This window comes from Camelus bactrianus, chromosome 32, assembly GCF_048773025.1.
Source record: "Camelus bactrianus isolate YW-2024 breed Bactrian camel chromosome 32, ASM4877302v1, whole genome shotgun sequence".
NCBI lineage: Eukaryota > Metazoa > Chordata > Mammalia > Artiodactyla > Camelidae > Camelus > Camelus bactrianus.
The window spans coordinates 478,741-492,823 of record NC_133570.1 but is presented as its reverse complement, the minus strand read 5'-3'; the positions used below and the strand labels follow the sequence as shown (position 1 = coordinate 492,823).

Below are 14,083 nucleotides of genomic sequence, written 5' to 3'. Positions count from 1 at the left end.
CACCCGGATCCCCAACGGGCGGCACGAGCAAGGAGTAAAATGCTACTGTGGTGAGCGCTGCACTGTCACAGCACAGTCCAGCCTAGCGTGACGATGGCCTAAGCATCTTCAAAACAGGACAAAGCAACAGAGTGGGAAACAGCTTCAAAAGCAGCAACAGCTCCTGGGAGCATGGAAGTGCGTCTGAGCCCCTCTTCCAGCTGCTCCTAAGACCCACCCACCTCCTGTCCTCCAGGAGATACTGGCTCAACCTTCCTTCAGTTGGCAAATCCTCTGATCGATGTCCTTTCAACACACTCCTTCTGCCCAAGTCAGCCGAAGCCGAAGTTGGGTGTCTGCCATTTGCAACAACAGCAAAAGAAAACCTGACCAATCCAAGCTCATGTCTGGGTTCTCTGTAACCATAGCTAAGTTCTAGAGTTCCGAGGAGCTCAGGAAACGCTTGCTGGATAAACAAAGAAATGAAGGGCAGTGTGGTGCCTGACAGCTTCCGGAGCCAGGCTCCTCAGGGGTCATTTCTTGCCGGAGCAGGTGGTTGGTGGCACCAGCCCTGACTGAGGGGCAGCCAGGAGCTTGGGAGGTAGCATCGAGCTTCAAGGCACAGGGAACCAGAGAGCCTGGGGCCCGCCCCCTCCTCTGTGGCTTGCATGGGCTTTTGACAGGTCATTTCAGATTGCACTCCTCCAGTAAGTTGTGCCTTATGGCAGAAGACTCAACCTGGATTAAGCAAAAAGGGAATATATTGAATCTTGTGTATTTGAAGTCCACGCATAGAGCTCGCTTCAGGTACAGCTGGATCCAGAAGTTAAAAAATGTCTTCAGGTCTCCTTACTCAGCTTCCTCCATCCATTCCCTAGCAGGCATTCCCCATGTGATGGCAAGACCCCAGCTGACATCTGCCTGCCCCCAAGACCTGAGGGAAAGAGGGAACCTGCCTCCCATGGTTACCACCTGGGTCATGTGCCCATCCCTGGACCAATCACTGGGGACAGAAATGGGATGTCCCAGTTGGCAAAGCTTGACTGACACACTCATACCTGGAGCCAGAGATGGAGTTAACACCTCCCTAATTTCAAAGAGTCAGTATGGGAGAGGAAGGATTCCCCAGAGGAAAATCAGGGTGCCATTACCAAACACATGAAGGACAACAGATGAGGGACAACTCTCACTGTCCACTAAATAGCAACCCATGCCCCTCTTTCCAGCTCACAGAGCCTCATTTTGTTCCATAAGAGGCAGAAACTCCTGGGCCACAGGAAAGACTGACCCCTCAACACCAGCCTTATGATATGTGGTCTACCAGATTAGTAAATACACACCCCTTGCCAGATTGTCACTTTCCCAGCCTCCTCTACAAAAAACAATGGCCGTGAGACACTGTTCTGGTCAATGAGAACTCCTGGGGCCAGCATCACTGCTTTCCTCTCTATGTGGGCACTGCAGTGAGGACGTGATGCCTAGAGATGCATGTTGCATCTATAAGCCATCAAGTAAGAGAAATAAAAGCCAATGCTGTGAGTCACGTTCTATTTCTTGACTGTTACACGGGCAACATGGAACACATAACATTTTGTGAGAATTTACTGAACCCTGCACTTTTCCAGCTGGGGAAAGCTAAGAATTGCAATTGAGAACTGGTAACACCTACCAACTGAAAGTCTTGCATCAGTTCAACTAAGAGATTAAGTGAATTAACATGTGGAAAGTGTTTGGAATCACGTCTGATAAATTCTCAGGAAGTGATAGCTGTTAGCACCGTCACCATCACCACTCCTGCTGGCCTAACACGCAGCGCTTCCTCCATGGGGAGCTTCTCTTGGCCCCACATTCCTCTCCACATACTTCCCACTCCATGGTCCCCTTCACCATTAAACTCATTGATCCTGCCTTAACGTCACACCCACAGCTACCAGCCACGGTTTCCACCACTTTCCATGGCAGCAACTGGTAATGAGACAGGAGGGAAGGGGCAGGGCACAGCCATTCAAGGAATGACACAGCAATTAACACCAAGAGGCGGAAGATTCAACTCCCAGTGGACCCTGAGCTTCATTATACGCTCACTGTAACGTATCGGCATGGGAAATTGGCTCTCCCGCAGGCACCGTGGCAGTTCCGATGCTGACCAGAAAAGGTCAAGAAGTGGGCGGTGGCCCAGTTCCTGGGAATCCCCTCCCCTTCCCCAAAAGTAGCAGGAATAATCCTCCCTCTTGCTAGCATTTGAAGCTACCAAGCCCGTGAAAACTGGCAAACCCCATACCTTGTGGCCACTCTGTCTTCTGAGTGAGACAGCCTGCCCTCTGTCTACGGAGTGTGCATCTCTGAATAAATCTACTTTTACTGTTGTGGCTGACTCTTGACTTCTTTCCTGCACAAAGCCAAGGACCCACACTTGGCAGGGCGCATCCCAGGGACTCAGCCGAGACCTGGGATGTGGCCATCCTCTCACCCACATTTTTCCCTGTATCAGTAACTTGGAGTGTGAGGCCTCGTTAATACTCACCTCCACTTGCTGACTGCAGGCCCCCGGGGACCAGGTCTGTGCCTCTAGAGGTCACCACCACCTCCACTGCACACAAAGATGTTCTGAAAGTTGTGCAGAACCAACAACTTGCTCCCGCAGGCTGGCAGAGCAGACCCGTGCCGGTCCCTAACTGGTGGGCTCATCACAGTCCGTGCCTGAGGCACCCAGCCATAGCCAAGGGGCTATGGGAGATCTTTTCTGAGCCTGGCTGCATGGACCCTCCGCCCTGCTCATCCCCATTTGCATCAGTCAACTAGTGCACAAAGTGCTGAGTAACAAACAGCCCCAAGAGCCCAGCCTCTTCAAACAGCAAGTATAGTTCATGTGTTTGGAGGTTGGCTGGACTGCTCACTTCAACTGGAATCACCCATTCCAGGTGTGTCTCACCCTCCCTGTCCTCCTGGGTCCAGTGGGCCAGCCTGGGCATGGCCTTCTCACGGCCCTGGCAGAGGCACAAGAGAACAAGTGGAAACACACAGGGTCTCTTGAGTCTAGGCTCAGAGTGGGCACTTGGTCACTTCCATCCTTCCCATGGACAAAGGCAAGGCATAGCAGGACCCAAGATGGGGTTTCCAGGATGGGGAGCAGCGTCCCCCCATCCGAGTAGTGGCCTGTAGGCATTTCCTGTGGTCACAAACTTGGTGGCTTAAAGCAACAGACAGCCATTCTGTCACAGTCCTGGAAGCTAGAGGTCCTAGATCCAGGTGTCAGGAGGGCTGCGCTTCCTCTGACAGCTCTGAAAAGACTGCCTCTTTGCTGCTGACCTGAACTTGGCAGGCTGAGACTTGCACCCATCACCTCCCCAGGGAAAGCCAGTCTGAGTCCATTCCGGCCCGAGGCCCAGTTGGACATGTAAAGTTCCACAGCAGAGTAAGCCAGCCTGGGTTTGGGTTTCTGTTACCTCCAAGTGGAAGAGCCCTGCGGCCCCATCCTCCCTCCCACAGGCTGCCCCCCACCCACCTGCCCTGCATACCGCTCAGGGCCAGGTTGGAGGGCAGGGTCCACGCAGACAGGACCTGCCTGCCTTCCCTTTCTTGCGTGAGCCTCCCATTCCTCCCCCAAGGCTAGCCCTGCTGGATGACACCCTCCAGGGAGAGTCAGGAAGTCAGGACGCCTGGGTGACCCCAGACAAAGGCCACTTATGGCCCCCACTGTGTGCCACCACCGAGTCAAGCCCACAACTTCTGTTCTGGAGACAACGTGCCCATGAAGGAAAGAAGACCAAGATGGCAGGAGGGTACCCGATCTTGGAGAGGCCTCGGGCCCCTGGAGGTGCACTGTCTGTGGGACTGGGTGCCAAAGCCTGACCTTCCACGGTGGACAGCTGGGGTGGTGGGGACAGCCCTGATGGGCGTGGCCTGTGTGTCTCTAGGGTGGCCAGGAGTCTGGGTGGCAGCTTTCAAGATGCAGAGCCCAGACAAACCCAGGGTCCAGAGGGGACCTCTCGCCACCCCCGCCCGCAGGACACAGCCATCCCACAGAGTCTGGCCCTTCCTCAGGACCCCAGGAGGTGGCCAGAGATGGACGGAAGCCCCTGGGGCTGCAGCCTGGAGCTGCCCAAGCTGCCTGGAGGTGGTGGGTGGGGGGTGCTGGATCGTGAGACCATGCATGACTGCAGCAGGCCGGGCGCCTTGCGGGGGCCCCTGGAGGTGAACTGGCCACTCTTGCTCTCACTTCTGCTGGCTGGAGCACACGGCTGTCTCATGTGGACAGCCCTACCAGCCACCCGGTAAGGGGAATTCTGAGAAATGTTCCCACTCAGCTGAGTCCACCCAGCACGAACCACCAACTTCGGGGAGAAGTGACATCTGAGTTAGGAGTGATGAAGTGGGAGGGTGCGGACACGGCAGGACAGGTGGGGGTCAGGACAGCTGGGCTGATCCTGTGGAGCAGGAATTAGGGGAAGGGGCACACTTGGATGAGTACACCCCAAACTTCAATCCCTTGGATACACACCATTGGACTGGCGTCACCTGGGAGACCTGCTGTGACAAGCAGGAATGCAGTCCCCAAATCTTCACTTCCCGTTTGTAGTAGGCCCACACACCTGCCCCTGCCACATAACCACAGTGCCACCTCCCCCTGACTGGAGTGGAAGGCATCAGCTTCCTGCCCTGTGAGTGATGGTCTTGGCCGAGTGACTTGCTTTGGACAGGATGTCGCCCGATGAGGCTTAAAGCACAGGCTTTAAGCACAGGCTTTCCATGTGCCCGTGCAGCATGGCTCGGCCCCGTGAAGATGCCTCAGGTGGCTTACTTCTTGCAGCCTGAATCCCAGAGACAGACCCTTGAGACAGACCTGAACCTGACCCATAGTCTGACGCAGAGCCCCTCTAGAAACCCACAGCCTTGCGGGAAAGAAAGAAAGAGTTGATATTCTAAGACACAGAGATTCTGGGGGCTGTTTGTCACACAGCATTATCGCGACGGGAGCTAGGACACCTGCCCGTTCCTGAGCCAAGAGAGCGAGGAGCATCTCAGTGAGCTGTCCACCTCCCCGAGACTGCATCCCTGGAAGTAGGCTACATAGCCAGAAAGAGGTGGGATGGATACTGGGAAGGCTGAAACCAAACCACCATGATGGAGCAAAGAGCTGGCTCACAGATGTGGCACCAGGGCCGGCCTGTTAGCCAGAATTCATTTTCTGGCTGTCACCCTACAACTAAAAAGTGTGTTTGAACCCCAAAGGGCTTCTGGCTCTGATGATTTATAGGGCCTGAATCAGAGCTGTGAGAGCAAATTGAATTTTGAATACAATTCCACATCAATTAACTTTGCTCAGAGCCTCACAGAAAAGCAAGGACTCTAAAGCTAACCCGAACAGAGAAGACTGATGTGAGCCTATGGGCCACCCTGGAAGCAACCCATTTCCAACAGTGGCTTTCAGAGCTCTGCGGGGGAGGGCGCTCTACTGTGTGTGGTGACTGGGTGAGGGTCTGGGCTGCAGGTGGTGACCAGGTGAGGACGTGGCTCTGGGAGTGGGACCAAGTGAAGGCTGGGCTTCAGGCCACACAGCAGTGGGCCAGCACTTTCAGGGTAGGCTGGGGGTGGGGAGAGGCTTCTCTCTGACAGCGTCCTGCCCTTGGGAAGGGGTTCCATTTCCCTGATTAGAGTCCTCAGGGATGGGAGGAGGCAGAAGGAGAGACCTGGGCCGGCTGCAGACTGGAACCCTGAGCCCTGAGCCCCAGGGGCCTGGGAGGAGCTAGTGAGAGGCTGGGGAGAAGAGGGAGGAAGTCAATGTCATTGAGAGCCACGCTGCTGGGGAGGTGGGGCAGGGCGTTAAAGGAGCCCACCCTCAGGGACCCTGGTTTGTTGCACATGAACAAGAGGGGCATTGTTGGGGGCACACAGCCTCTGGCCCCCAGCCTCCCAGCCCCAGCCCGTTGGAAATGCAAATTCTTGAGCCCCAAGTAGGACCAGGACCAGATGAGTCTGGTATGTTACCAAGCCTCCTGTCCCTGTGTGACTCCAGGCCTCACCTGGACCACACACCACAGAGGGTATCGCATCACACCTGGCCCCCTCCCCCTGTTTGACAGAAGGGACAGCAGACACAGAGAAGCTAGGTCATTTGCCCACAGTCTTATGAGAGGAGCTGAGGTTGGAATCCAGGCAATATTCCATTTCAGATTAAAGGTAATAAATAAAACGTGCAATGCTGTTCTTCAGTTGCATGAGCCACATCTCAAGGGCTCAAGGACCCTGTGCAACTGGTGGCCACCAGACCGGACGGCAGAGATCTAGCAAGTTCCCATCACCAGCGTGATCTAGAAGCTTAGTCACTTTGGGCTTCCACACCCCACACCCGCCAGACCCTCCAGGAAAAAGAGGGCAAAGTTGTATGCAAGCTAACAAGTCAGAACAAGAAGCAGAGCAGGCTGGGCCCCCCCCCCCGCCACACCCACCACACCAGCCGGGAGCCAAGGACGCGGAGCTCAGCCCCACAGGCCCCTGTAAATCCTGGGGAGGAGGCTCGGAGCCCTTGCAGGGATATCTAATCCTTTACCATCTGCATGGTTGGGGGGTTGGAGGGCGGGGGTTGATGCACACAAGTCAGGCAGGCCGGCTTCTGCCCTGACCACCCGCCCTGCCTCTCCCCTGAGGGTAGGTTTTCTGTGCCCAGAATCCTGAGGAGATGGAAGCTGATCCCTGAGGTGCTGGCTAGCCCCCTGGAAATGAATCAAAAAAGGGAAAACACCTCGGGGGGCTCCTCCTGGGGGAGAGCTAAGGATCCCAGAGAAGATGCCCCACATAGGGGTCTACAGAAACCCCATCCTTCACCTTGAATACACATCTAAGCGTCTTCAAGAACAGGTGATCAGGGAGGAGGGTATAGTTCAAGTGGTAGAATGCATGCTTAGCATGAACGAGGTTCTGGGTTCAATCCCCAGTACCTCTTCTAAAAACAAATAAACCTAATTACCCCCCCCCAAATTAAAATAAAAAAGAAGAACAGATGAGCAGATACAGGAGTTTCTGTCCTTGAAAACTTCATCAGAAGAACTCAAGCTTTCCCAAGCATTTTTCTAGGAGAGTGGGGAAGGGGTGGCAAGAAAGGACCCACTGGAAGCCCCCTGCAGTCCCCACGATCAGCGGCCCAGGATACACAGAGGCCTGCGGGGCCCCTGGGGACGGGCAGGCAGGCCCAGTGTTACCCCTAGGACTCCCCCCTACCACCCCTACCCCAACACACACATTTTCTGGCCTTCTGTCCTCAGAGGGGAATTAGGGCCTCAGGAATGCAGAGGAAGTTTTCTGTCCTCCTAAGAAGGCTCTTAAAACTCCAAAGGGAGGCTGCTGGGGGGAGTCAGAGTTATACGAAAACCTGCAAGGGGAACAGGAGGAGGGGGAGGGGACCCTGCCACCACCCCGGGGAGGCTAGGAGGTGGGGGAGGTTCCCAGAGCAGAGAGCCTGACAGGGTGGGCCTGGGTGGACTGGAGGCCAGCAGCTCTGGGGGCCTGAGATTCCCACCCCCTGTATCCAGAAGTCTGTGGAGCTGCCTTCCCAACTACTCCCAGGGACGACCCTGCCAACTATCTGTGACAACCCAGACCACGCAGCTCCCTGCCCTGCACACCCTGGGGCCCTGGGACCACTGGCTCCTTCTCACCTGCTAGGTCTCAGCTCAGATTGCCACTCCTTGGAGAGGCCTTCCGGGACTACCCCATGCCAGCTTTCTATGACACCTCCCTATTGTGTTTTCTTCATGTGATCCTTTGATATTACCTTATTTGGCTCTGTGTTCAGGTTCTCTCTCACTTATAACAGGGCCGTCTGTCTCATCCATTAGTGCATCACAAACAGTGCAGGATGTACGGCATTTGGTAAATATGTGTTGAGTGAATTAATGACCTTAAGATTTGAGGAAGACAGTGGCCGCTCCCCACTTGCAGTGGGTCCTTACCGCAGTCTCCCCTGGGTGAAAGAGGAAGTTCCTCCTTACTTCTAGCTTTCAGCCCTCCAGCTGCCCTTTCTCATTGTTCCCTCCCTGATGCAGCCTTCGGTGGAGAACAGCGGTTCCAGCAGCCCAAGCCACTGTCTCTATGCAAACCAGGCAGCCCACCCAGGGTGGTGAGGTGTTCCCCATAGGGCACAGTCCATGGTCCCAGGCTCTAGTCTTGGGAGCGCTGCCTTACTGTAAAGCCTGGTGAACTTGACCCAGGAAGAGGGTGAAGGGATGCACTTCGTGTAGAACTCCCCCTCTTCACCCCACCTGCCCCCAAGACTAGAACTCAGAGGTCGGGGTTGCCTGAGCAGGGAGCGGTGGAGAGCACCAGGAGCCGCGGAGGGGCAGGACCAGCCTTCAGGGAGACCCCGGGGTAGGGGAGCAGGGCACACGTGAAGAAGCCCTGGACTGGGGACCAGGGTAATGAGGGGGCCGTGAAACCCTCACATGGCTTTCACACACCTCCACTCTTGGGCGGGGGTGGTCGGTCACCCCTCACGAGCCGAGTAAGACCCTTACCCCCTGCCCCCGTTTCAGGAGTGGTGGCGAGGACGCCTCACTCATAGCCCGCCATCATGGGTGGGGACGAGGACGCCCCATCCTTGCTCCCCTGCCCCCAGCTTGGGGGTGACGGTAAGCGCGCCCCTTCAGTCCATATGTCTAGTATGGCTGGAGGGGCCTCCCACTTTTCTGTTCATGCGCTCCCATTTAAAGATTCTTTCGGAACGAGGCCGCGGCTGCGGAGGTGCAAAGACGCCCCCAGCTCCGCAACGGGAAGAAAGGGTAGCGCTCCAGCTTCCCATACCTCCCACGTGCGGAGATGCCCGCCCAGGTGCACCCGGAGGGACGGGAAGGGGCAAGGCCTCCTAGCTCCCTCCCCCGAGGGGCGGGGCCGGGGCGGGGCCGGAGGCGGGGCGATGGAGCAAGGCCGGAGGGGCAGATCGTGGCTGGGCGGGGCCGTTAGGGGCGGGGCCGGGCCGGGCCGGGGCGGGGCTCGCGTCGGCCCTGCTGGAGTGCCCACTTCCTCTGGCGCCCGCCGCCTGGCGGAAGTACGTCAGTTGTTATCCGCTCGGGGCGCCGCTGCCGCCGCCGCCTCACGAGCCCCGGCGCCTCAGCCCGGGTCCGCGCCCCGCCCGCCCGCCCGCCGGGCCTCCGCCCAGCCTCTGCCCGCTGCCAGCCGCGCATGGGGCGTGCCCCCGGGGCCGCGGCCGGTGGCCGCTGAGCGCCGGCCGCCCCGCCGATGCGCGCGGCCGCCCGCGCCGGGGCGCCCAGGCCGCGCCGGGCCCGGGGCTAAGGCCCCCTGCGCGGCATGTCCGGCCCGACCCGCCACCCGCCGCCGCCCAGGGCCCGAGTCCGCGCGGTCTGCACCGAGCCCGGCGGTGCCGCGTAGCGCAGCGGCAGCGGAGCGGGAGCCCGACGGCGCGGCCGCAAGGTCACCGCGCGCCATGGAGGCCAAGGTCCGCCAGAGCCGGCGCTCACGCGCGCAGCGGGACCGCGGCCGGCGCCGGGAGGCGGCCCGCGACGCCCGCGACCAGAGCGCGTCGTCGGGTGACGAGCCCGAGCCCGGCCCCGGCAAGGAGAACACGGGCCTGCCCCGCGCGCCCCCGCCCCGCGCCGCCGCCGCCGCGCGCCCCCCGCGCCGCCGCCGCCGCGAGTCTAGCTCGCAGGAGGAGGAGGTCATCGACGGCTTCGCCATCGCCAGCTTCAGCACGCTGGAGGCCTTGGAGGTAGGTGGGCCCCCGCGAGCACGCTGCGGCCAGAGTCGCGAGCGGGGCTCCCCCGGGGCATCGGCACACCCACCCCCAGGGCTCCCCGGGCTGCGTGGGCCCTGCGTGTCTTCCGGGTTGCTCTTGAAGGACCCTGGAGCCTGCGGTTGGTGCAGGGATGTTTGTGTCTTGAGGCTGTGACTTAAAAATCTCTAAATTGCACTGTCCGCAATGGGTCTGTCTAGCTACTCAGTCGGCCTTTTTTTCAGTTGTGTTTCTGTTGCCAAGATATCACTCTGTTCAGTTCGGGATGTGCTAGGGAGGTGGACACTGCTGGACTTGGAGGTGAAGGTGATAAAATGGATACTTAGGGGATTCTTCCTGTTCCTCTCCTCCCGACCGAGGTCTCTGTTCAGATGGGGAGAGGGACGGTCATATTTTAGCTCCCTCTCTGGGACCACTGTTTGCTGCGTGGTTAATAGGATGGCAAAAAAATACTGCTTGTCTGGTTGACTTGTCATGGACAGTATTTGTTGAGCAAATACTTCCCTTCTTGCCTGAACCCAAGTGAGTGGAGAAGGAAATGAGTGCTGTCAGAGGTGGCAAGTGGACTGGTTGGGGAGCTGCTGTCTCCTAGAACTGGCAGGCCCCAGAACCCTGTGAGCCTCAGCCAGCCAGCCTGCCCCTCCACCCTCCAGGGGGCCCCATGCAGCACTTACTTTGGGGGACCGGCATCTGCTGGGTTTGGGGTCCCAGGGACTGCTCAGTTAGCAGCTCCCCTTCCCTTTCCCTGGGGCTTGGAGGCCAGCGATGTAGGTAGGATTCCCCAGTCTCAGAGGCTGAGCTCTAGGAGAGGGGAAGTCCCCATACTGCAGATCCCTGCAGTGAGCTCCCTCCGGGGGGTGGGGGCACCTGGTCTGTAGAGAGCCTTGGGGTCAGGCGCTTGCAGCCAGGGGGAGGTGGCCCAGGCACAGGTTTGCTGCTTTCTGTCTGGGCACATGGATGCACGGGGGTGGGGCACCTGCGTCCGAGCTTGTGCTAACACACAGCTCCAGGATCCTCTGTTGTGCACATCTGGAAAGCCTGAGATGGCTCCTGGGCCAAGGGGTCCTCAGCTGACACGCTTTGGTGGCATATGGGGGCACCTGCCTTGGCTCTTTATTGGGGAGGGGTGGCCCCAGCCAGGTCTTGCCCTGCAGCCTCTAAGAGTGGATACACCACCTACCTTCCAGATGTAACCACTCTGTCAGGTGGAGGGAAAAAGAACCCTAACTGCAGCCTCCAAGGTTCTATGCTCCATCAGCTGCTCTGACAGCTGGACTCTGGCACCAGCCCGTCAGCCTCTCGCAGGTTATGCCTCAGGGCCTCCGTACTTGCTGTTCCCTCTGCCTTGGTCACTTGGCACCTTCCTGTCTCAGCGTGGATGTCACTCAGAGAGCCTCTCGGGCCGTGGCCTGACGCAGCATCCCTTTCCCCCCACAGGTCCTTCTCCCCATGTTATTTTATATTCTTTCTTTCCTGTCAGTTCCCATTCTCTCCAATGCTGTCTTGTAATTTGCTCACTCAAAACAGGTGCTCTCCCCACCAGAACTAGTAGCTCTGGCATCTTGTCTGTGTGTGTGTGCCCTGTGGGGTCCTAGTGCCCCAGACATGGTTGTGGAGTGAACTAGTGAGAGGAGAAACCGAAGTTCAGGGCGGCTGCGCCCAAGGTCACTCACGGGCCCTGGTGAAATGAGCCTCGTCCACTCGCTGCCTGCGGTGGCTCTGGCTGTACCTCTCCTGCATCAGGGGACACAAAATACAGCTTTGGGTTTAGGGGACTTCCACAGGCTCAGACCAGACGAGACTGAGCCTCCCTTCTGCTTGGCATTCACACAGACGCATCACCCTGGGGCCGCTCCGTGTGCCTTTCTCTGCCCTTCTGAGCCAGGGAGAGGGCTGCTGCCTTGGAAAGTACGGGGCTTCTGGGCAAGTCATGACTTCTAGATCGGCCTGCTTGTTTGGCCTCATTTCTTGCTGAAGTGTAGTGGTTTTCCCCCAGAGTTCAGATAACTCACGATGGCTAGCGTGCAGCGATCGAGGACTTGGCCAGCACTGTTTGGAGCCTGCTTGTCCCCACTGCACAGATAGAGACTCTGAGGCCCAGCGCCATGAGTGTCATGGCTTCGGCCTGCCCAGTCTCAGATCTCTGCCAGGCCCTCGGGAGTCTGTCTTGGCCTCCATGTGGACGTAAGCTGCCACCCTGGGAGCATAAACAACCAAATGTCAAGTGTAGACCCGCTCAGGAGATGGGACCTATGCAGAGTGCCAGTGTCCCTCAAGTCCTCCTTTGTCCTGATGTGGTCCTCCCCACCCCCCACATCCCAGTAGGCCCCCTGCCCTCTATGCCCTGGGAAGGCCTCCTCCCACCCTGCTCCCCAGGCAGACCTCCCACCCACCATGTCCCAGGCAGGTGCCAGACTCCCCTACTCTCAGCCCCATGTACTGCTGCTTTTCTGTGTCTGCCCCTAAGGGAGAATGAGACAGATCCCTGCCTCTGGGGCAGCTGGGAGGGTCACCGGCCACTTCTGTTAAGTGCTGTGGGCAGAGCAGGCACTCTGTAATGTGGTGGCGATATTTGTCAGCTGAGAAAGAGCCCCTAGGTCTGGCCTGACTCAGGATGTGTCAACAGGTCTAGGGATAGAGTTGTCTCCATTGGAGTCCTGGGCTGGACGGCTGGAGTCCAGTGTCTGAGCTGAGGGTGTGCAGAGGCCACAGGCTGGGCACGGGGTCACACCCCTGAACCCTGGTCCCACATCAGCTTTCTGATTCTCCATTAATCAGGGTAGGGGCCATGAGCAGGTAGCAGTGGGATGGGGTCTTGTGTTGGGGCTCTTTTTTCTGTTCTCAGGGACATTTGGGATGGACCAATGGACAACTCTTGCTGTCTCTCTGGTTCCTGTGACGTCTCTGCCTCCTGGTGTGTTGACCAGAGGTGATGGAGAGGCCCTTGGGGGACAGGCCAGAGCAGCGCTGTGGTTCTCTACCTAGATCTACCCTTCTTCCCTATGACAAAAGCCACTCTTGGACTGCAGGGCAGGTTGTGCAGGCCCCTGGGTGTCCCAGGAGATCCACCTTGCAGGCAGGATTAGGACGGGCCTGGCAGACCTACGTGTGCCTCTTGGTTGCCCTCGGGGTTGGCTGCACAATGCTCCGGCCCTTGCTCCTCAGTGCTCTGTCTGTGCAGGTCTAGAGGGTTTGCCACTGGCACCCAGTGGAAACCACCCTTCTGGTTTGGCATCCGTATGATTCCTTGTTGGTTTGCTTTTCAAACAGTAAAACACTTTTACCTGGTTCAGAGAAATCAAGCTCTATGGAAAAGCGTATTTTGGAAAAGGTCTGCTCCAAACTCAGTCTCCTTCAGTAACTACTCTCACCAGCTCTTGGTGAGCATGTTTCCGGGGCATGTTACACAGCTGTCACCATACCGACTTGCAGTCTCTCCTTTTTTGTTGAAGGCAAAGATCATTCACCACATCTGTACCCGTGTCTGGGAGGTGTGTACCTAGGAATAGAGATGGAAAGGAAAACACCCCAAATTTTAGCTGTGGTCACAGGTGACTTCCTTTCTCTAATTCTCCTTCCTACTTTCTGATCAACATGTGTTAACTTTTATAGTCCACAAAACGTACACCTGAAACCACATGTGAACGACTCACAGAGAAACCCTGCTCCTGCCCCCACACACCACATCAGCAGGTGGGTGGGTGGTCCTGGTCTGGCCGCCCAGCTCCCAGCCTTCAGGGCTGTCCAGGGCTGTCCAGGGGCTTGCATTGCATTTCTGCTGAAAATAACGGAGCTCTTCCCAGCTTGGGATATGCGCCTCAAACCCGCTGACTGTAGCTGAGGGGCGGGTTTAGTTCTGGACATGGTCCCATGGTGGATGGGGTGGTCTGTGAAGGGAGCCAAGACTCCCCCGACCCTGGGTCACATCCAGTAGGCTCAGGACTGGTGGCGTCCCTGCAGGCAGGATTCCGCATCCTGCAGGAGTAGGGAGCATGTGATCTGTGCTGGCTCTGGGTGCTCAGGGCCCGGAGTGTGGGGACCTGGGTGTAGCCCCACTGGCCCATGGATAGAAGGAAGCTCATGCTGTTGGCTTGTCTGGGGGGCCACGTACACAGCCCAACCCCCTGACAGAGGGAGAACAGGGCTGAGACCACACACATGACGAGGCTGGGTGAGGAGAAGCCTCCAGGCCACAGCACCTCCTCCAGGCTACCTTCTGTTCTTCACATGGGGAACCTGAGCCGCAGAGAAGGAGAGTGCTGTGCCTGCAGTCACAGGCTGGCAGTGTGGTACTGAGACTGGAACCTGCCTAGGACAGTGTTAGGCTGCTCCATCTTGCCCCACAAGGGCCCACAGCTTGGG

The 14,083-nt window shown here is 57.9% G+C and overlaps 1 protein-coding gene across 12 annotated transcripts in view; it reads left to right on the top strand.

The window, feature by feature from the left end:
* The first annotated feature begins 9,150 nt into the window (after positions 1 to 9,150).
* The window catches only part of FBRSL1 (fibrosin like 1), an 81,284-nt gene continuing 76,351 nt past the window's right edge, over positions 9,151 to 14,083 (top strand). For 2 of the 12 annotated variants that reach the window (XM_074356535.1, XM_074356540.1), the window contains exon 1: positions 9,163 to 9,697. In XM_074356535.1, the coding sequence (XP_074212636.1) occupies positions 9,416 to 9,697 (282 nt within the window). In that variant the 5' untranslated portion in view covers positions 9,163 to 9,415. Of the gene's footprint in view, positions 9,698 to 14,083 lie in introns of all 12 variants that reach the window. The other 10 variants (XM_074356539.1, XM_074356551.1, XM_045511723.2 and 7 more) reach the window with 9 other exon arrangements.